Raw genomic sequence first — 22,843 nt, 5'->3', positions numbered from 1 at the left:
CAGCTTATGGATAACTTTCTTTTTATAGTGTTATCAAATTTGAATGTGGGCTGTTATATGGCCCATCTAGGTTTAGGACGTAATGGGTATTTTTTTCTTTTGTTATTGATGGCGTTCTTGTAAATATTGAAAACTATGTTAATAGACTTGAGAGAGGTGGGGACGTGTGAATGCTAATCCTTATTCTCTCTCATTTCTTCTCTTTCCTTTGTTCTCAATCTGCCCACATGGTATCGGAGCTAAATTGATCTTACATCAATCTCTTCTGATGTGGTGATTCTCTTTCCTTCTCCTTTTAATCTTAAAGATTTATATGTTTTTTTTTTAAAAAAATAAAATAAAATTTTAAAGTTAAATAATTTTTTGTTCCCACTAGGTGGGGTTGTGGTGATTGTTGTTGAAGATGGGAAAGAAGTACAACCTTAAGGATAAGGACCTGACATGGGACTATTGCTTAAAGATGAATGAAAACAATAACCTTCACTTCAAATGCAAATTTTTTTTTTTTGATATTTATTTATTTATTTATTTTTGTGGGAAGAGTTTGTGGGGAGATGTATTCTGAATGAAACATTACCTCGCCTGAACCAAGAAAAATGCAGCGGCATGTCACAAATGGGTGATGATGTTGCGGAGAAATTTATGAAGTCGTTGGACAGCAACACTAGTGAAAAGAAACAAAAATAAGTTATGCACGATGTTGGAAGAGTTCCAATCGTGCATGACGTGGATGAATTGGGTGAGGGTGATGGAGGAAAAAGGAAGAGGATGTCTGTGGATGATTTTGTTGGAAGAAAGAGTGGAGTAAAAGAAAAGCAACCATCCACTCGAAATAAAATTTGGAAGGAGATAGAGATAATGTTCATTTTGCTAATATTCGCTTCCTTCATGCAAATGCCCATCCATTTAATCTTGTAAAGAGCCCATTTTTTGCACCAATGATGCAAGTAGTTGCTTCCGACTTACCAAGAAGTAAGAAACAAGTTTTTGAAGTTGGAGGTTGACAGCAAGAGAAGTCAATTGAAGTGTACAATAAAGAATCGCCAAAACATGAAGCACAATAATGCCAGACGGGTGGACAGATGGAGTGAATTGGTCTATTGCCAACTTCTTAGTTAATAGTCCGAATGGTATAGTTTGTTTGAAATTTGTTGATACATCTGGCATTTCCAAGAATTTGTATATAAGTTGTTAGCTCTGTTTGAGTCTGTTATTGGTGAGGCAGGTGAGGAGAATGCTGTACAAGTTGTTACGATATCACATCAACATATGTTAAAGCAGGTCAAATGTTAATGGAGAAGATAAAGAAGTTATTTGATCTCCATTTGCAACAGTATATAGATTTTATGGTTACAGACATTGGAAAATTGCAAGTTCAGGCGGAGATTGTGGTGAAGGCCAGGGCTATAACGGTCTACATTTACAAGCATTGCTTGGTCTTGAACTTGATCATAAAGTATACAAAAGCTGAGTTGACTAGACAGGCTGTGACACGATTTCTACATATTATTTAACATTGAAAAACATATATGAGAATAGGATTGGCTTGAGGTCCATGTTTATCTCAAATGAATAAGAAGAAAACAATTTCTCCAAGGCTTCAAAGGGAAGGCTCAGAGCATATGCGCAATATAGTCTTTAGCTGATATAGACTTTTGGCCATCCATCTAGTATTGTTTGAAGACTACTTTCTCGTAGGTAAAGGTACTAAGATTCGTTGATTCTGATGAGATGTCGACCATAGGATGCATTTACAATGCGATGGATTGGGCGAAAGAGACTAGCAAAGAATTTGGAACAAGGTGTACCAAATTGGTTATGTATTGGCCATAACGGTTGGTACGTAATAGTAACAGTCGAGTCCGTTACGTGATATAGGGGTTGAAATGATGACTCTCCAGTTTTTGGCTCGGATCGGCCGTTACGGGGGCTGTAACGACCGTTACACCCCATAACGACCATTACTGGCCCGTAACGGCCAGGGCATAATGGTCATAAACGACTATTTTTTTTTTTTTTGGTCTTTTTAAATCGTGATTTTTTCATTTTTTTGGCACTTTTTTGTTCCAAGTTCTTTCTTAAACTATTCTACTGCAAATTCCGGCTACTCATAGCTTGAATTTGAGAATCAAAACAAGTTATTTCAAGGATTTTATTGAATCGAAGCACCGTGGGCCATTTTACAGAAAATCTTCTAAAATATGTATTTATACTTAAAAATAAAAATAAAAATCTCTATTGTTATGGTTGAATATGATGCGTTATTCAAATTAGAACATATGAATGTGCATTTTGCAGATTATGCAACTAATTTTCTAATTTTTTTTTTTTTGTATTTTTTTTAAAAAAAATTTGGACTATTTTCGGTCAATTTTTAAAAATTAGCAAACACCTACACATGTGAGATATTTTGATATTAAATTCATTCAATATATCTATCATTGGTATTAGATAGTTAGAAAATTAATTTGCAGTCAATTCCAGGATATGAGGTTCATAAATTCATCAAACCACCAGATACAACTTTCTCACCAAAGAGTGGACCGTTACACTACCATAAACACGTTCAAAATTATAAATGAATGCATATTTGGAATATTTAGAATTTTCTGGACTTAATTGATACTTTTTCAGATTTTTTTGAGAATAAATTTTTTCTAAAACCGTTACAGGAGGTGTATCGGCTGTTATGGGGCCATAATGGCTGATATAGCCCGTAACTGTATCAGTAATGGTGGGCATTGTTATGCCCACTTTTATCGCAACGATACACCTTAATTTGGAGTGATTAGACATTTCTTGAGCATTGAGGTGGTCAGGTCCGAGGTGGGCATCAACTTGTCACAATGAAAATATGTGATGGATTTATTGGATGAGATAGGTCTTCTAGGAGCCAAGCTTGCCAAAATTTCCAGGGATGCAAATTAAAAACTTCTTGTGGATCAATGATGAAATAATTGATGATCTAGGGGGATAACGTCAACTTGCGGAAATTTTGATTTGTCTAATAATTACCCGACTTGATACTACATATCATGTCATTGTGGTTGGTCAGTTTATGTAGGCTTCTTGGGTTCCTCATATTGAGGTCGTGTTTCGTATCGTCAAGTATTTAATAGGAGCTCTGGGTCATGGTATTCTATACAGCCTCTTCGAGTGGAAGGATATTCTAATGTAGATTGGGCTAGTTCTCTATATGACAGACAATTTACATCTAGTGACTATACTTCCGTGGGTGGGAATCTTATTGCATGGAAGAGTAAAAGTGTTGTGGCTTGTTCAAGTGCTGAGGCGGAGTACAGAGCAGTGGCTCATGTGACATGTGAGCTTATTTCGCTAAAATCATTAATGGTTGAAATTGAGTTTATAGTTGAGGTTCCTATGAAGTTGTACCATGATAATAAAGCAGCCTCTCATATTGCCAACAACCCGGCTATCATGAGAGGACCAAGCACATCGGAGTTGATTGTCACTTCATATGGAGAAAGTTGCTACTAAGGAAATTTGCATGCTGTTCGTCAAGCCCTAAAATCAGTTGACAAATATATTTACGAAAGCTCTGCGTCGTTCTCAACTGGATTGTTTCTTTATCAATTTGGGCATTCATGATAGGTATGCTCCAGGTTGAGGGGGAGTGTTACCAAATGTGAATGTGGGCTGTTATATGGCCCATTCTTAAGCCCATCTAGGTTTAGGACGTAATGGGTTTTATCGTTTTTGTTATTAATGGCATTCTCGTAAATATTGAAAACCTTGTTAATAGGCTTGAGAGAGGTGGGGATGTGTGGACCGTAATCCTCATTCTCTCTCCTTTCTTCTCCTTTTCGTTTTCTCTTTCCTCAATCTGTGCACATATGGTATGGCATGCAATTGATTTTTGTCACCTTGAACTTGGCTTTATTTTCTGAAAAGTTCATGATGCCCATTTTGAATCCATTCACCAATAAGTTTGATTGTTGCTTACTATTGCGCATGTTCATGCATACTATTGTTTCCCATGCAAAATGAGAATCAACACGGCAATGCTGCCACATTGTGACAAATATCTCTGAGATTTTCAAAATCTCACGACGTTTTTGCGGAAAATTCATGTGACGATAATATCTCCAGAACTTTAAAATCACTCCAGTTTTTAGTTTTTTGCAATTTTATTGCAAGGTTGCAGTGATTTTAACACATTTTTTTTTAAAGTTAACATATATCGTTTACACCTATATATTTGAAATTTGAAATTTATTTTTTAATATTTTATTTTCAGCAAGATTTTCCCAATGATTTTGTGAGAAAAATGTCAAAATCTAATCTCCCAAGCAATTCCCAGTCTGAGAACGGGATTGGTTGCTATGCAGTCACGAATATATATATATATATATATATATATATATATTATATTTTGCTGTTAACTTCTGTTAGTGCTTCCATCAACTTATACTGAACAACTTTATATGGGTTGGCATTGCAGTTTGAGAGAACTGTATCCTGCTTGTTCTATTCTGTTGTACTTACAATTTTGGTCACTAACAGCTGGCAGAATTCCAAGTTGGTCTCGGAAAGCTTGCTGTTCTTACGGGTCACCTTCTATCTCCACAGGTATGATAAATATTGTTGTTTAAATGTTCATTATGTTAACTAATGCAGATATTATTCTGTTGCTTCCTTAATATTCTACCAAATGCTTTTTTCTAAGTGCAAGAAAACAGACGTAAAAGAGAAAACATAGAAATAAGGGGAATGGAAATTGTTTATTTCTTTCACTTGGCAACTCTAGTAGAATAGATATGTTGATACACACTTGACTGTACATGACAATTGCATGAGGGTTGGAATGTGCTTGAATCTTATGATAAAGTTTGTTCACGGCCACTTTGAGCGTCACAGTGCTACTTGCATATATGCAGATGTACATGCACTTGTATATATGAGTTTCCAGCTGTTCTTCGTTACTATATTCATTTGTCATTTTAGTATGGCCTGAGGCTCTGATCAATTTCTACGACCAAATGAATTACTTCATTATTGAAACAAACTAGGTGTGGACAAACGAATAAAAATGAAACCCAATAGCTCATTTCTTTGCAGGTATTTGGAGCCTTGCAGCAGGCTGTTCAGCGTGCACCTCACTATCCCGAGTCACATAACTTAAATGGTCTGGCATGCGAGGCACGATCAGATTATCAGTCTGCAGTTGCTGCATATAGGAAGGCACAATATGCCATCAGTGCTTTTGCAAGGACAGCACCAAAGTCCCATAGTAGTGATGTATCGGTTAATCTGGCCAGATCACTTTGTCAGGTAAATATTTTCTACTGACATTTTCTAGTTGAAATTGGGATATGCATCATATTTCTCGAATTATGAGTCATTATGAAGTTTATGCTTGAAAGCTAGTTCTAACTCAAGATTTCATGGGGTGGTATGTATTGCATATTTTTTGACACTGTTGGTTCCCCTTTTGCAATATATGTTACATGAAACACTTGCGTTGGAGTGCAGGCGGGGAATGCTCATGAAGCTGCATGTGAATGTGAAGATCTGAAGACGGCAGGTGCGTAGGCAATGTTGTCAAATCGCATCTGCGATCGTGTGCGATTGCATATGCCTGTCTGCATATGCGATCGCACATTTTTTTTAAAAAAAAAATTCATTTTTTAAAAAAAGAAAAATAAGGAGAAATTAAGAAAAAAATGAATAACTTATTATATGCCCTTGGCCGTTGCAATACATTTAATTTAAGTAAAATAAAACCAATTACATAATGAATTAAATATTAAGTGAGTCATCATTCATCAACAATTCTACATTCTACCATATGGTTAACTTAACAAATATGAAATATCAACATTCAACTTACACTACTACATGTCATCAACAATTAACAATCAACATCAAGACACTTAGTAAACAAAATGAAGAAGTTATTTATTTATTATTCATCTAATCATATACTATATACATTGATCTATTTGCCATTGCTTCGGATCACCACCACCACCATCATCATCACCATCATCGAGTCATCTCCTTCTTCCACATACACTTCTTCTTTTGTTTCTTCATCATCTGTATGTACTAATACTTTATCAACATCCAATGGTTGATAATCTTCAGCAGCTTCATCATTATCACCATCTCCTCAATCTATTCAACGGGTTGACGACTACTACTCGCCCCCCGGCTCCCCCCCATCCTTCGCCTTCGAGTGGTACCTTCTCCAGGTGTCAATCCGTATGTAGCATCTTCAATCACGCCCATGTGAGGTCCTCTCCAGCAAATACCAGGTCCTTCGTCTCTACGAGCCACTCGTTATTTTCATCCAACTCATCTAAGCAATAGGGTCAAAGAAACCAGGCTTTTCTTTCCTAGATTGGAATCGTTCTCGCAATTTTTGATTGTATTAAACGAAAACCAAGTTGTTGAGCTTTTTTTACTCAAGGCGATTCCTTTTCTTGGTATGAATCTGCATGAAAGAAAGCGCATTTGACATTAGTTATTTAGGACCTAGGTAATTAATTTAGCTTATGCCTTACACTAAAAAATTGAAGTTTACAATTATTAAACAAACTTACTGCCTCGAACGTGCTCTAATTGCGCTCGCAACCACTGACAGAATACGTGAGTCCAAGAATCTTCATAGCCAGCTTCTGTAGAGCTGAATCCTTTCTGTTCGGGTCTACTCCATAGGCAACCCACCAGTTAGTTGAGAAAAAGAGTTTAAGTAGGTTAGACACTTTGTAGAAAAACTATTTGTAAGACACTAAGACTGACATTCATAGTACATTATCACTTACTGGGTAATTTCATTGTCCGATGCCTTATTACGATATCCCTTGAGAATATCCCCTCACTTTTTGTATAGAAGTCTAGTAAATTTGAGATCATGTCCTGTTCTTCTCTATCTGGAATCATTCTTTCCAAGACATCAATAAATCCAACCATATACATAGTAAGTGCTTCTGCTGGATGAGCAGAAGCGAATAAACAGGCTGGGTTAAGGATGTAAGCAGCCGAATACAATGGAGATGACATTTGACTGCCCCATCTTCTATCTATAATATCTAAAATTGGCTTGTAATCACGGTCTCTACAATTAAAATGGTCCATGATCTTATTTTTCGCCCTCTCCATCACATCATATATGTAGCCCATTGCAGGCTTCTCATCCCCGTCCACCAATCGCAACACAGTGACTAAGGGCTCGGATGCATTTAGCGCCTTTACCACTTGTGTCCAAAAACTTCGTGAAAGGATTGTTTGTTGAACATGTTTCCCTTCAGCCTTCTTTGACCAAGGCCCACTTGTAAAATCGGCCGACACTACAAAGCTTCTCAGTTCTAATTTTTTTACATGTAATCTTTGTAGTGTTAAAAAGGCTGTAGCGAAACGGGTGACCGCTGGACGTAGCAAGTTACCCTCAATGTGTTTTCTCATTCGACTGAGAAAAATGGCGTGTTTGTACATAAAAACTGTAATTCTTCTAGCCCTTGCAATCACATTTATAAATAACTTACCTATATCTTCTAACATAAGATCAACACAATGGGCTGCACAGGGGGTCCAAAATAAACATCGCCTCTTCTTCATAAGAAGACTGGCCATTATATACGAGGCTGCGTTGTCTGTAATTACTTGTATAACATATTCCTCACCTATTTCTGCAATTACATTATCTAGTAAGTTAAACAAATATTCTCCTGTGTATGAATGACTTGATGCATCCACGGACTTCAAGAACATTGTCCCAGCTGGACAATTTACCAAAAACTTAATGAGAGGTCAACCGGATCTATCGGTCCATCCATCGGCCATTAGTGAACACCCATATATTTTTCACGATTCCTTATATTCAGTTATAAAGGATCGTGTATATTCAAATTCGGTTTTTGAGCATGTCTCCCTCATTTCATGATATGAAGGAGGTTTAAGTCCAGGTCCAAATTGACCTATAGCCTCAACCATTACTTTAAAGCTTCTCGATTTAACGGCATTGAAAACAATGTCAGTTTGGTAAAACTACTTAATAATATATTGAATAGTGATTTTCCTATCTTTTTGTTTATACCGGTTCTCTAAAGTTGTTTGAGCCGGTCCTTTGCCTTGATCCCTTTAGTCGATCACATCCTCGGGGCGTGGTCTACACCATCTATCCATAGGCCCATGCCCTTGATGTCTTTTCAAGGCCGTTTGCTGTACTTGTGGTCCAGACCGACCTGTTGAAGTAGGGGGAGTGAGACTAGCTTCATCTACATTAACTACGTTTATATCTTCATACGCGTCTTGTTCCAAATATTCCTCCTGACGTAGGACACTATTGCATCTCTTTCTTGACTGTTTTTCTATATACTCGATGATCTCCCTTCGGATTTTTGGAGTAATTTTGTTGCATGCCTTTGCATTTGACCCCAGTAAATGTGCAAGGTGTTTCTTGTGCCTTGCAATGCCACCAGAACCCACATACCCACATAACTCGCACACTATGTGAGTCTTATCCGAAACACTACGATAGTGCCCATCCTTCTAACCCGAGTCATTCGACTTGGGTTTCAAAGAGGAGGATTGGGAAGAAGACATTACGTTGGTGCCTTGGTGGTGTGTGTGTGTATTGATTGCTAGTATAAAAAGTAAACTAAAAACTAAAGTAAAATTACTAAAGTAAGAGACTAAAGACTAAAGAGTAAAGAGATGAGAGCAAGGTGTGTATCCGTTACGATACGGCCGTATCGGCTGATACGTAACGGTAATGGCCGACACCATTACTGTCCCGTAACGGCTGTTACGGGCCCTAGAGAATAGGGAAAAAAAAAAAAAAGCATACCTGTTTTTTTCTTTTCATTCTTCTCCTTCTCCTCCTCCTTCTCACCCTGCTGCGGCTGCGGCTGTGGCTCCGGGCCTCCTCCTCCTCCTCTCTCTCTCTCTCTCTCTCTCTCTCTCTCTCTTTCTTTTCGATTTCCCTCTCTCCTGTCTTTTTTATTTGAAATCAGAAGCGGATTGACTGGTGTACCATGCACTAGTATAGCTGTTGTAGGTACGTGTCATGCTAAGACGAGCGCTGACACTCCTCGAGCTCCGAGTTGTACGAACGGTTCAAAGGAGATCAAAGTTACATAGGCCCCACAGTGATGTATTTATTATATCTACACCATTCATCTATTTTTAAATATCATTTTAGAGCATTATCCAAAAAATGAATCGTATCCAAAGATCGTCTGGACCACACCAAAAAATAGCAGCAGAGATGATGATTTTCACTGTTAAACAATTCGTAGGCCCACCATAACGTTTATTTTCCATCCAATCTATTCATAAGGTCCAAAAAGGGTTTCAATGGTAGAAGTTCAATCCCCCACTGCTTTTTGCAGTGTGGTCCACTTGATAATTAGATCTGTATTATTTTCCGTGTCAAGCCTTAAGACGATCTCGTCAGATGAATGGACGGTTTAGATATAACACATACCTCATGATCAGACCCACAGGACTCACTGACGTCAATACACATAGGTACACCAGGCTTTCAAAGAAATCGGACTCTCTGGAGTTATGTAGCACGCTTTTGTACACGTGCCGCGTGGCCCACCATAATGTATATATTTTATCCATGCCGTCCATCCATTTTGCCATATCATATTAGGTCATGATCCAAAAAATTAGTAAGATCCAAATCTCAGGTGGACCACACTATATGAAACAGTGTTTATAGCATACTCACCATTAAAAATTTCTTAGGGTCCATTGTAATGTTTATTTTTCATCTAACCTGTTAATTGGGTCACATTGTCGTGGATGAAGGGAAAACACACACGTCAACTTGATTTAAAACTTTTGTAGCCCCCAATAAATTTTTAATGGTGGACGACTAGACATTTAATTATTATTGTTTCTTATGGTGCAGTCCACCTGAGCTTTGGATCTGCCTCATTTTTGGGCTCATGCCCTAAAATTATTTGGCAAAATGGATGGATGGTGTCGATATAACACATTCATCACGGGTGGGGCTCAAAAAACTTTGACACTCATGTGCTACACTTCACAATTTGGGTCTCGCCTAATTCAGGCCCTTAAAAAAATTGTACATAAGACATGTATTTACTTAAAATTTACTAATTAAATTATGGACTGTAATTGCTAACTCACAATGCCAAAATCAAATTGTTTGAATAGTTTTAATTGTTAATTTGTAGACGCTTATTTTTTAAAATAGTGCCTTTTGAATTTTTTTTTTTCATGATTCACTATCCAATAAATGTCCACCAATTCATAAGTGGGATAATGCCAATAAATTGCATGAATTTGAGGTTGATTTGGGGCATGGATTGGTCCTCCAAGTCAGCCCCAAATTGGCAACGCCATCTACCTGAATTTAATTTCATTTTTTTTAAGAACTATTGGGAGAAATGATATCAAATTGTTAAGTATATAAATTAGATATTTATAAAATTAAATACATAAATTTTGTAGTCAAATTCAAGTTATCTGGTTCATAAATTCATTAGACAGTCCGATGCAACTTCTCACCAAGAAGTGGACCGTTACACTACCATAAACAGGTTCCAATTTATAAATGAATGCATATTTGGAATGCTTAAAATATTCCGGATTTAATCCATATTTTTTAATATTTTTTTGGTTAAAAAAAAAAATTGCACCGTTACGGGCCGTTACGCCCCTGTATCCATATCGGTATCGGAGGGCACCGTTATGCCAACCGATACCGATACGGGATAGCTTGGATGAGAGAGACTAAAGAGATGGGACTTGAGAGAGAGAGAGAGAGAGAGAGAGAGAGAGAGAGAGAGTTACACTTACACTTACAACTACAAGTTACACTTGTAGAGTTGTAGTAAAAGAGGGGAGAGAGAGAGATTTACACACAAACACAACAATTACAAATTTACAAAAAAAAAATAAATTCTTCATTTCTTGATCTTGTTTTCACTTTTGCCTTGGCCCTTGACCCTCGAGTCTTGAATAGTGGAATATTGTAGACTTGTAACAAGTTGTGTTGCACACTTATGTACTTGTAAGTTGGAACTTGTAAGACAAAGTAACAAACTAAAAAAAAAAATGTTAGACGTTAGAAGTTAGAACTTACAACTTAGAACTTGGATATGAATATGTATATGATTATGAAACTTTAAGAGATGATGAGAATATGAGATAAGAAAGAGAGATAGAAACTAGAATATATGAGATAAGAAAGAGAGATAGAAAGAGACATACAAAGAGTCTAAGAGAGAGATAGAAACTAGAAAGAGAGATAGAAAGAGAGTTGTGTGAATATGATTATGAATTTATAATATTTAATTCTTTATAACTTGAAAAAAATTAGAAACTAGAAAGAGAATTCAATGGATGGAGCTTGGTTGTCTTACTCTTGAATCTTGATTCTTGAATCCTTGTAGATGTACTTGTCTCTTCCCTTGATTGAAACTTCAATCTTGAAAGAAATATGGATGGAGGAGTGGAGCTTGGGGCTTGGAATTATGTAAGAGAGAGTGTAAAGACTAAAGAGAGAGCAAAATAGAGATAGAGAGAGTTTGAGCTTTGAGTGTATGTAGGAGTTCTTAAAAGCCCTTTTTATAGAAGAAAAATCGAGATTAAAAATAAAAATAAAAATTTCCAACGGTCAGAAAACGGTCAGATTTCTGACCGTTGGCACATATGTGATCGCATATAATCGCACATGTGGCATATGCGATCGCATATGTGCAGTGATCGCATATGCCACTGTCGCATATGCGATCCGAGCATAAGTGCGCGTATATGCGATCGCATATGCAAATGTGCGAATGCACATGACAACACTGTGCGTAGGGCTGGCTATGGATTGGGTGCAGGCTTTGTATTTATTGGTGCATATGTATAGGTCTATAGTCCTCATGAGTAGGGGTGACTTGATCCGCTTAAAAGACGAGCTTGGGCTGAATTTATTGGGCTTTCGGGTTAGGCTTGGGTCAGAAACATGGCTTAGTAAATGGGTTGGGTTAGGATTGACCTTGGTCTGACCCGAGCCACCTACATATTATATTCAATGTAAACATTATAATGCAGGGGCATTTTCACACCGGGCTCGAGTGTGGTTGCCTGTGGGATGCAGGGGCACACTCGGGGTGGGTGGCCCTTGTGAGTAGGGTTGTACATCGAGCCGAGTCGAGTCAAGGTGGGCTAAGCTCGGCTTGACTCGTCCATGCTATACTCGAGTTTGAGCTCACCCTCGAGCTCAACATTGAAGCTTGGCTTGTTTGCCAAAGCTTTCGAGTCGAGTTCGAGTCGAGCTACTGGTTCGAGTCGAGTCGAGTTTACCTCGGTAGGGTAAGGGAAAGAAAAAGAGGGAATGGGGACGGGGAGGGTTTTTTAGTAAAAACTTTTAAGTTTTAATTTTTTTTTTTAAAAAAAACTTAAATATATATATTTAATATTAATATAATATATATAATATATATTATTCAAATATATTACTCGAGTCGAGTCGAGTCGAGCTCGAGCTCAAGCTTCAAGTCGAGTCCAGTTCGAGTCGAGTTGAAATACACCATGGTCGAACTTGGCTTGAACTCAACTCGAGCTTTAGTAAACAAGCTTGACTCGTCTTGAATCGGCCTTTCAAGCCGAGTCAATACGAGCTGAGTCGAGCGAGCTTTTCGAGCTAGCTTAACTCGTGCACAACCCTACTTGTGAGGCGGGCCCCACCTGTGTGAGGTGATACCCATGTGATTTGGAGCCCACAAGGGGGGTTTGACAAAGATCCTAACCCATGAGATGTGGGGCTTGGGCTATGAGATAAATGTATTGATTCGCCATGCAACAGTTTGAGCTTTTAGAGCAAGTGGTTAATTGTCCTACATCAAATTGGTATCAGATCGGAAGGTCTCGTGTTCGAGACTCCTCACCGGGGGTGATTAATGCAGGAGCATTTTCACATCAAGCTGGGGTGGGGTTGCCTGTGGGATGCAGGGGTACACTCGGGGTGGGTAGCCCATGTGAGGCGGGCTCCACCCGTGTGAGGCGGTACCCATGTGATTTGGGGCCCATAAGGGGGGTTCACCAGAGGTCCTAACCCATCAAATGTGGGGCCTGAGATATGAGATAAATGGATTGATTCGCCATGCTCTAACAGTTCGAGCTTTTAAAGCAAGTGGTTAATTATCCTACATCACATTATCTAATGTACACTAGTGCATATTTAGTTAGTGGCAGAGGTGTGGGATTAGGTGCAGTAGGTCTTTGGTTGACGTTGTCCCAACGCTTATTTTTTGTAAGTGGGTCAGGCTGGGCCTGACATGGGCTTAAGAATCAGCTCACAGATCAGGCCTGGTCATCCCATTTTCGGTCACGGTTTGAGCTCAACCTGGATCCTAGGCCCCTTTGGAAAGGATTGGGCTAAACTTGAAAGCCTTACTTGATCATAATCCAACTCATTACCACCCCTATTGGTGCGGGCTATGGACCTATATTTTTACTCTGTAATTGCTACCACGTATGTACAGCAATGTGTCGGGTTGACCGGCTGGGCAACCAACTTGACCTGCTTAGAAGTTAGAATCTGATTGAGTCCATCAGGTTTGGTCAGGCTCTGGGGTTTGGCCAGAAAACCACCCACATATGTAATTTATATTTAACTAAATCAGTATTATTTTACAACCATTTGAATGCTTTAATGGGAGAGCTGTCTAGAACCTTGCTAAAGATATTTGGGTTCGGGCCCCATCCAATACAACATTTTACAAGTGGGTTGGGCTGTGCCAGGCCTTGGCTTATGAATCTTCTCATGGGTTGGGAATGGTGATCTCATCTTGGGTCACTGGTCGAGCTTGGGCTTGGATTCAGGCTCAATTAGCAAATGATTCAGGCTCAGGCTGACCCTAATCCGACCCCCATCCTTGCACCATCTTATGAGTTATGACACATCCTTTCCTCCACGAACCCTCTTATCGAACTATCTTTTCCTCCGTGAGAATCGCTTCATGCTGTGGGTGGGTGCTTTTGGGGGTAGGGGGGTGATTTTATGCTTTCCCTCTAGCAAATGATAGGCCTTTATAGGATAAATGTATATGGTGTACTTTTTAATACAAAATGTATGGTAGAGTTTGTAAGGGAAAATGAGTTAATTTCTTCTCGTTCATAATTAATGTGGCTAATGAAAATTGTAATTGTTTGTCAATCCTCTAGGTTTGCTTGATAGCATGGGCCTGCAAATATATGCTGTGGCATTATGGAAACTCGGCAAGAATGACCTTGCTCTATCCATGGCTAGAAATTTAGCTTCCAATGTTTCAACCATGAACCGGGCATCTGGAGCCGCCTCTCTGGGGTTGATATGCAAATTGCTGTATTGCATTTCCGGCCCAGAATCTGCAGCAGCTAATATTCTAAAAATGCCTCAGGATTTATTGCAAAGCACAAAAATCAGTTCTATTGTCTCTGTGCTTAGTTCTCTTGACCAAAGTAATCAGCTTCAGTACGTTCTTCCAAGCGATCTTCATCTTCTTACATCTCATGAAGAGGGTACTGGATTCCACTCTTTACTAGCACTTGTTAAACTGGTAAGTTATTCATTCACTTACTGTTAGATGTGGATGATTTATGCATCGGATGGTTTTTCTGTTGGTCCTCTGTAATTCCTCGATGTGAGTTGAAGTAGATACCATCTTGCTTGTTTTGCAGGTCAGACATGGGTCTGAACATAGTCTGGGAATCCAGAGTGCAGTGGATTACCTGAAGAAAGTTCTTCACATGTATCCTGACAGTATTTTAACAAGGTAATTCTGGAACTGATTAATTTTATGCCCAATTTTTTAGTTACTAGTAACTGCTGACCGATCAAATCCACCTGCATGCTTCACAGTTGCTTCTTTTCTTGATTAGATGTTTTGGCAATTCTCTTTAATATCCTAAAGGTAATCATAACTAAATTCGGTTTGGAAGTTGGGGGCTTTTCTGTTATCATCTCAATGACTCTTGTCATCTATCCCCAAGTACTGGGATTTGGCACATCTCCAGAACTAGTAGGACATTAAAAATCGGACAGTGAGAAAGTATCCTGACTGCTTCACCATTGCATGTCATCCACTGTGATCCTCTCAAACTGAAAAGGGACATTTTATAGGATGGCTATAAAACCAGCCATGCTTTATGGGACAATGTTGGGCAGCTAAAAACAACATGTTCGTAGGATGAGGGTAGCTGAAATGAGGATGTTGAGATGGATGAGTAGCAAGACGAGGAAGGATTTGACGAGGCACATCATTTGCAAAGAATTAAGGAAACTATGAAAGACTTAAGGGGCCATGATAAAAGAAGAATTCCTTGGTGCCTTCGTTTCCGATTTATCATTTATGAGGGGATTAGAGGCCCATGGTGGATTCCAAGATTGTAAAGAAGAGACCATTTTGATTGTAATCAACCCGTGCAATAGACTATTAGATAGTGCTTGATTGTAATCAACCTATTTAATAGCCTACTACATTGCGCCTATGGGATTTATGTGCTCTCATTGCTAGTCCCTAGCTCGGATAAATGAGGTTGCATGAGGTTGGTGGCTGGCATCAAACTTATGCCATAACTTTTGTTGATGCAAAAATCTAGTTCACCCTCTCCGAGCTCGTAGATCCGAGCACCTGCACAGATGAATGACAATGGAGACCCTGACTAGAGCAGGGGACCCTCTGATGCCAAAGTCAGGCCTGAAATCTGGGTCTAAGTTATGTGGATGGGGTTTTGGGTGAGAGATTTTGCGTACCTGTCTCATTAGGTGAGGTCCTTATTTATACTTGTTTGGTAGGATGTGGGCGTCCGTTAATCTTGGCACGATCTCAACCATTAGGTGGGAGCCGTGCACGTGATGATGTTGTCAGTTATCCCATGATCGTGGCAGTGTAGTTAGTGTCATTGTGCGTTACTGGAGTGAGCTCGGCTCAGTCGTCGTAACTCAGCTGCTTGACTGAAGACGAGCTGAGTAGACGAGCCGAGCCGAGCTTTCCTCAACCGAGCCCGGGCTATGCCGGGTTGGTTGTGGGCGGCTTAGGCTGGGGTCATCAGGGCATGACCTGATCACTTACTCGAGGACGGTTTGGATTGATTCATCTGAGCCCATATCATTCTACGTCATGGCTCGGACTTGTCTTGCCCGTTGGTTCCTTTTAAGGAAGTATCTCCAGAATGACTGCTCGTCTGGCTGAGCCGACCTTGAAGGTAGTTTGGTCGAGCTATCCATAATCGTAGCTGGGCCGAGCTGACCTCAAAGATGGTCGGATCATATTTTCCCATAACAACTTTCATCGTAAATGTGACAATATGACACACCAAACTCATCCTAGGGTGCTCTCTCTAAGTTACGCGCTGGATCAGAACCCAAGTGTAGTGAGAAATAGGCAAGTGTTGGCTAGGGCGTGCCCTGGAAGCAGCATGTTGCAACAACGCCTGGTTGCTGCAAGTAGGCAAAGGTTCTTGTGCCATTTTGGATGTGCAGGTAAAGATGCTAGTCCAAGAGAATAGGATTTGTCTTGCCTCATGGAATATTGGAACATTGACATGTAAGAGTATGTAGTTAGTAGACATGATGAAATGAAGGGAAGTTAACATATTTAGGAGACCAAGTGGAAAAGGGCCAAAACTAGAGAAATAGATGGATGTAAACGTTGGTATATCAATAAGGACAAAATATAAATGGGGTAGGGATAGTGGTAGATAAAGAGTTAAAAGATAAAGTTATAGATGTTAGGAGAGTAAGTGATAGGATTTTAGTAAGAAAAGACTTGATGGCCTATGGTCTAACTGAAGCTATGCCCCGTGATAGGGTGGAATGGAGGAATAGGATTCACGTAGTTGACTTTAGATGATGATGATGAGCTCCAGCTTCAATGGTAACCTTGTCAACTATTATCGGCATATTGCTATCAGAGGCAATAATGGTAAGTTAAGATGGCTTCTTTTGTTGTTTGTTGGGCATCAAATGCTCAAATGAAGCTGGAGCTAGAGATTTGTGTAACTGTGTTACTGCCTCTGCCTCTTCATGTTGTCCTTCTCGAATCAGGTGATTGCTAATGGGGATTCTGCTAATGTATTCAAGTGGGCTTTCTCGAATATTGTGGAGATTTTCTTTTATTTTGTGAGGCACATTTCGCTTCTTCCCCTTTACAAGTTTCTTTTCATCATATCAGGAGAGGCAAATGACCTTGCCAACTTTTTAGTTCAAGATGAGGGACGAGAGGGTTTGTCATTGACAATGCATTGTCCCTCCCTTAGCCCTGTTTGTTTTTTGTGTTTCTCAGTATGGTTATTCATTAAAAATAATAATAATAATAATAATAAAATAAAAAAATCTTGACTCATATAGCGAGCTCTTTCAAATGATGGCATTGGAAAACTATCTTGGGTTTCTGTAATGTAGGATTATCTCTTATTCATCAATTGCCAGTGGAATCTAGATGGTAAGGACCCACTCGCTTGTTTGCTCAAATCATAAAAAAACAGCCTTTCCATTATCAAAGTTCACCTACCACCAGCTCCAATGCTGTATTTTGTGCAATTTTTTAGTCATTTTTTTTTTTTAGTCAATTGATATTGTCAAGGGATAAGTTCTACCAAGATGGCATAATTGTAAATATACTATAGTGCCATAATTGTAAATATATTGTAGTGGCATCAAGGTATCCCGTATCGGCATCGGTTGGTGTAACGGTGCCCTTCGATACCGATACGGATACGGGGGCGTAATGGGCCGTAATGGTGCAAAAAAAAAAAAAAAAACCAAAAAAATATGAAAAAATATGGATTAAATCCGAAATATTCTAAGCATTCCAAATATGCATTCATTTATAAATTGGAACATGTTTATGGTGGTGTAATGGTCCTCTCTTTGGTGAGAAGTTGTATCGGACTGTCTGATGAATTTATGAACCAGATAACCTGAATTTGACTACAAAATTCATAATTTTCTAACTATCTACTATCAATAATAGATATATTTGAATGAATGTAATATGAAAATATCTTACATGTGTAGGTGTTTGCAATTATTTTTGAGGAATTTCTGGAACATACTTGTGGCTGTGACTGTGACTGTGATTCCTGTCTATGACCTGTCATTCTACTATGATTAACACATCATATTATACCATTAAAACAACAAAACATTCAAAAAATAATAATTTTTCGAATTTTAAAAAAAAAGGGTCGAAAATAGTACGTAAATAGAAAAAATTATAAAAAAATATAAAATGAAAACAACAATTTGTAAAATGCACATTAACATGTTCTACTATGATTAACACATCATATTCTACAACAAAACATTCAATAAAAATTGATTTTTCGATTTTTTTTTTTTAAATGGCCGAAAATAGTGCGTAAATAGAAAAAAATTATAAAAAAATATAAAATGACATCAACAATCTATAAAATGCACATTAACATGTTCTACAATGATTAACACATCTTATTCTATCATTAAAACAGCAAAACATTCTATAAAAATTGATGTTTTGAATTATTTTTTTTAAAAGGGCTGAAAATAGTGCGTAAATAGAAAAAAATTATTAAAAAATATAAAATGGCATCAACAATCTATAAAATGCACATTAACATGTTCTACTATGATTAACACATCATATTCTACCATTAAAACAACAAAACATCCAATAAAAATTGATTTTTCGAATTTTAAAAAAAAGGCCCAAAAATAGTGCGTAAATAGAAACAAATTATTAAAAAAAATATAAAATGACATCAACAATCTGTAAAATGGATATTAATATCTTCTATTATGATTAACACATCATATTCTACCATTAAAACAGTAAAACATTCAATAAAAAGTATAAATACCTATTTTTGAGGAATTTCTGAAAAGTGGCCCACGGAGCTTCGAATCAAGAAATTCTTAATATAAGTTGTTTTTATCTGAAATATCAAGCTAAGATTGGTCGAAAATAGCAATTGAATGATTTAGGAAGGGTTTGGAAGAAAAAAATATCAAAAAAAGTGAAAAAACGGACCTTAAAAAGCCAAAAAAAAAAGTGACCGTTACGCCCTGACCGTTACTGGGCAGTAAGGGCTGTTACGGCTACAAAATTGGTGGGGTGCCCGTTACGGCCTCGTATCGCGTAACGGACACAGCCATTACCGATACGTAACGGCCGATACGCCCGTATCATACCCGATACGGGACACCCTGAGTGGCATAGGTCTATCCAATTCATCAAGATCTCTGGAATCCCCTAATTATTCTAGGAACTTCCTGGATGTGGCTTTAGAGGCTTATATAAAACCTTCTATTCTTATTGTTCTTTCATTGATTAAATACAAATCCCTCGGCTTGGCTATCCCACCTAGCCAGGCCATTCCCCTTTATGACACCGGGCGAGGAGAAACCAATAGAGAAACAAATCTATTCAATAGGCTGAACTAAACGATAAATGAAGATAAATCTACTGAAGTACTACAAAGAAGAATGAGGAATTGTATCAATATCCGGATTATTTTGTATATATAGAAAGTTCTGTTTCAGAAATTAGCTAATGAGCCCTTAGCTGATCGACTGTTAAGTGGCAAACCCTTTTATGTCAAGACGAGTCACATGGCTCGTCATGACAAACAAGGATGCATAGCTTGTCATAGCTGACCCTAGCACAAACAGATTAATAAACAAATTGGTTACTCAATTCCAAGTTGTATGAACCTAATTGCTCAATCGCGAGCTCAACTTTTGCTTCTCCCCTGCAGCGTTACCAATGATTGGAATGCATGTATTCCTCATTCTGATGGTTGCTCTTACATTTTTAATTCTAATTGTGGCCATTCATCTCTGACAAAGGCAGTTGGGTATGCGGTTATTCTTTGCCACGAGTTTGGGACGTTTCTCATGTAATGTTTGGATGTATTTCTGAAGTTACATGTCTTTGCTTTTTAGCGTTTGCTTCCTTTGACGCTACTATATCTGTATGTTTTAAGTTGTATAAGTATAGAGGGTAGATGGATCTTCAACTTTTAGGTTTGACACTTGCATCTACTTGCCTCGTTCATTTCTCCAAAGGTTGGGAGATAGTACAGTGTTTGATTTTTGATGCACGAAGGATCTGTTTCTTTCATATACTTCACAGTTCTGACCAATTTAGCTGTTGTTTATGCTGGTTATTCTTTGAGACCGCAACTTACCTTTGAAATCTGCCAGAAAATTCAATACTTTAGTCTTAAGCCATTGATACAAGCTGCATAAATAATACCTTTTTACTTCAGTTACTGCAAAAGTACTTTAGTTTTTATGCCTTCCTAGTTTTCCTGACAGTAATTTCCTATTGGCAGGAATCATCTCAGTTCTCTCTTGTTATCCAGTAAAGAATGGAAAACTTCTCATGCTGCAATCAGATGTGTTGTCACAGAGCCTTCTGGACACCCTTTGTTGAAAGGTTCAAAATCAGCGTATGAGATTCTTGGCTCTGCAGCAGTTGCATGTTATTCGAACTGCACCTCAAAATCGAAGTATTCTTTTCCAACATGTGAAGGCCAGTGCATGCACGGAGTACGACCAGTACAGCATCAGCAGAAGTATTTTATTCTTTTCATCTATGTGATCCAATTGAATTTTGGTAATTTAGGAATGGGAAGCTAGCGCTCCCATGCAACCATGATGGTGTTATTTGGGTTAACTTTTACAGGCCTGTAAATGATAGAGAAACTGGGCAGCGTCTTTGTTCTGACTTACAAACGAAAGACAAACAATTGAAACCAAATATTGTGAAAATGAAAAAAAAAAAAAAAAGAAGAAGAAGCTCCTGTCACTTTTGTAAAATAACCATAAAAGATTCCAGTTCTATCTATAGCATCGTCATTTCCCCACAAATTTCAAGGAGCAGAACTCCTTTTTTAATTATTAATAAGTTGGATTTTAGTTCTTGGTGTTAAATCTAAAAAAATAATGTTCATTAAATAATTTGAGATTCCTGTTCGCATAATTGTTTGCAGATGGTTGCATCAAGAACCATGGAATGACAAGTCACGATACTTGCTTGTACTCGGTGTTTTACAAAAGGCTCGGGAAGAAAGATTTCCTCAACATCTTTGTGTTACCCTCAAGCGTTTAGTGTTTGGTGCTCTATCTAGTGAAGTCTATTCAAAGAAAGATCAGTCTTGTGAATATCAAAAGTTTCAACTTCTGCTCTGTGCTTCTGAAATCAGTATGCAAGCTGGAGACTACGTTGGTTGCATAAATCATGCTACCGATGCATCGAGACTTTCATTTCCTAATGGGGATCCATTCTTTGCACACTTGCAACTATGCCGTGCATATGTGGTGCAGGAGGATTTTTCAAGCCTGAAAGATGAGTATGAAAAATGCATGCAGCTCAAGACAGATTATCAAATTGGTTGGATATCTCTTAAATTTATTGAATCTCGATACAAGCGACAGCTTCAGTTGAATGGCGTAGATGTGAACTTTGAAGCATGCTTGGAAAAGAATGGGAGTTCATGGAATATGTGGATGGCCATTATGGATTTAGTGCGAGGTCACAGCTTTATACAGGATCAGGATTTCCTTCTTGCTGAACAGGCTCTAGCCCATGGTTGTTCAATTGGGGGAGCTGACTGTTGTCTTTTTCTCTGTCATGGTATCTATCTTCTCATGGATTTTCTTTTGTAGCCACATTTCAATTTATGTAGTCTATAAAGTTTCCTTGTGATGAAAAAAAGTCATGTTGCTGACGGGCTGCTCAAAAGTCAAAACTTGAGTACTTTGCATGGACCGGTGGGAAATCCAGCAGGCCTCGTGCTTTTTATTAAATTGCTTTTTTTTAAAAGCAAGATTTCAATGCATCTTCATCTAGATGATTTGATATTCATGAATTCCAAAGAATTGAAAACTTGTTATAAAGTATGCATCTGTAAATAGCCTGTAGAATCATGAGTGCTCATCTGTCCTATAGTTGGTATCTTCAGTAAAAGTTTCTGGTTTAAAATGTTAATCTTGTGCAATGAACTTTTGAATGTAGACCCCCCTTGTAGAAATAGTGGAGGAATGAAGTCAAACCTCTAGCTAATATCTTACATGGTAATTGAATTGTGCCATATGCAGGCATGGTCATGAGGCCTCAAACAGAGGTTTGCTGTGCTAGCCTGTCTAGTCTCTTCTAGATGCTATTAAAAGACTTGTCAGCATGCAATTAGTTGATAGAAGTGTGTGTTATTCGTAAGCATATTTGAGGCACTGAAACTATATAATTAATAAATAACTAATACTTACAAACAATGTTGTCAAATCACATATGCAATTATGTGCGACTGCATATGCATATGCACATATGCGACTGCATATATATATATATATATATATATATATATATATATATATATATATGGAAAAAAATTTAAAATGAAAAATAAGGGAAAAGTTTAAAAAACATAAAAAATATAACAAATTAGGGGAAACTTCCCTTAGTGATTAGATAACTTATTTTACATATTTCAAGTTCGTTTGAGAGAAATAAAATCAACTAAACAACGAATGAAGTACATCAACATTCAACAATATATTTAACAAAACAATCAACAAGCCATTTAATTTACAAATATAATTTATAAGTGAGTTAATTATGAAGAATTTCTAACATAGAAATTTTATTGATAATGGAACTTTGAACTTTCAAGTTTGAAGTAACAACTTCAACTTTATGTTTATACACTACTTATAAAATAATGAAATATTAAAAATAAACATACTAATAGAGTAATAAGAATACTAATAGTCTAATACTATATACATTGATCCAGTTGCCATTATGGTATATGATCATTACCATTGTCATTATCGTCGTCATCATTAGAGTCGTCTCTTTCTTCGATGTATACTTTATCTTAT

At 37.8% G+C, this 22,843-nt stretch overlaps 1 protein-coding gene across 1 annotated transcript in view; it reads left to right on the top strand.

Moving 5' to 3' along the window:
* The window catches only part of LOC131222295 (tetratricopeptide repeat protein SKI3), a 40,805-nt gene that overhangs the window by 14,900 nt on the left and 3,062 nt on the right, over positions 1 to 22,843 (top strand). Inside the window, exons 14-20 of the mRNA XM_058217312.1 lie at positions 4,525 to 4,590; positions 5,080 to 5,292; positions 5,494 to 5,545; positions 14,161 to 14,534; positions 14,656 to 14,750; positions 20,293 to 20,535; positions 20,953 to 21,596. Of these exons, the coding sequence (XP_058073295.1) occupies positions 4,525 to 4,590; positions 5,080 to 5,292; positions 5,494 to 5,545; positions 14,161 to 14,534; positions 14,656 to 14,750; positions 20,293 to 20,535; positions 20,953 to 21,596 (1,687 nt within the window). The remainder of the gene's footprint in view (positions 1 to 4,524; positions 4,591 to 5,079; positions 5,293 to 5,493; positions 5,546 to 14,160; positions 14,535 to 14,655; positions 14,751 to 20,292; positions 20,536 to 20,952; positions 21,597 to 22,843) is intronic.

Source organism: Magnolia sinica, chromosome 13, assembly GCF_029962835.1.
Source record: "Magnolia sinica isolate HGM2019 chromosome 13, MsV1, whole genome shotgun sequence".
Taxonomy (NCBI): Eukaryota; Viridiplantae; Streptophyta; class Magnoliopsida; order Magnoliales; family Magnoliaceae; genus Magnolia; species Magnolia sinica.
Note: the sequence above shows the minus strand (reverse complement) of the source record. Positions and strands in the feature narration are given on the sequence as shown.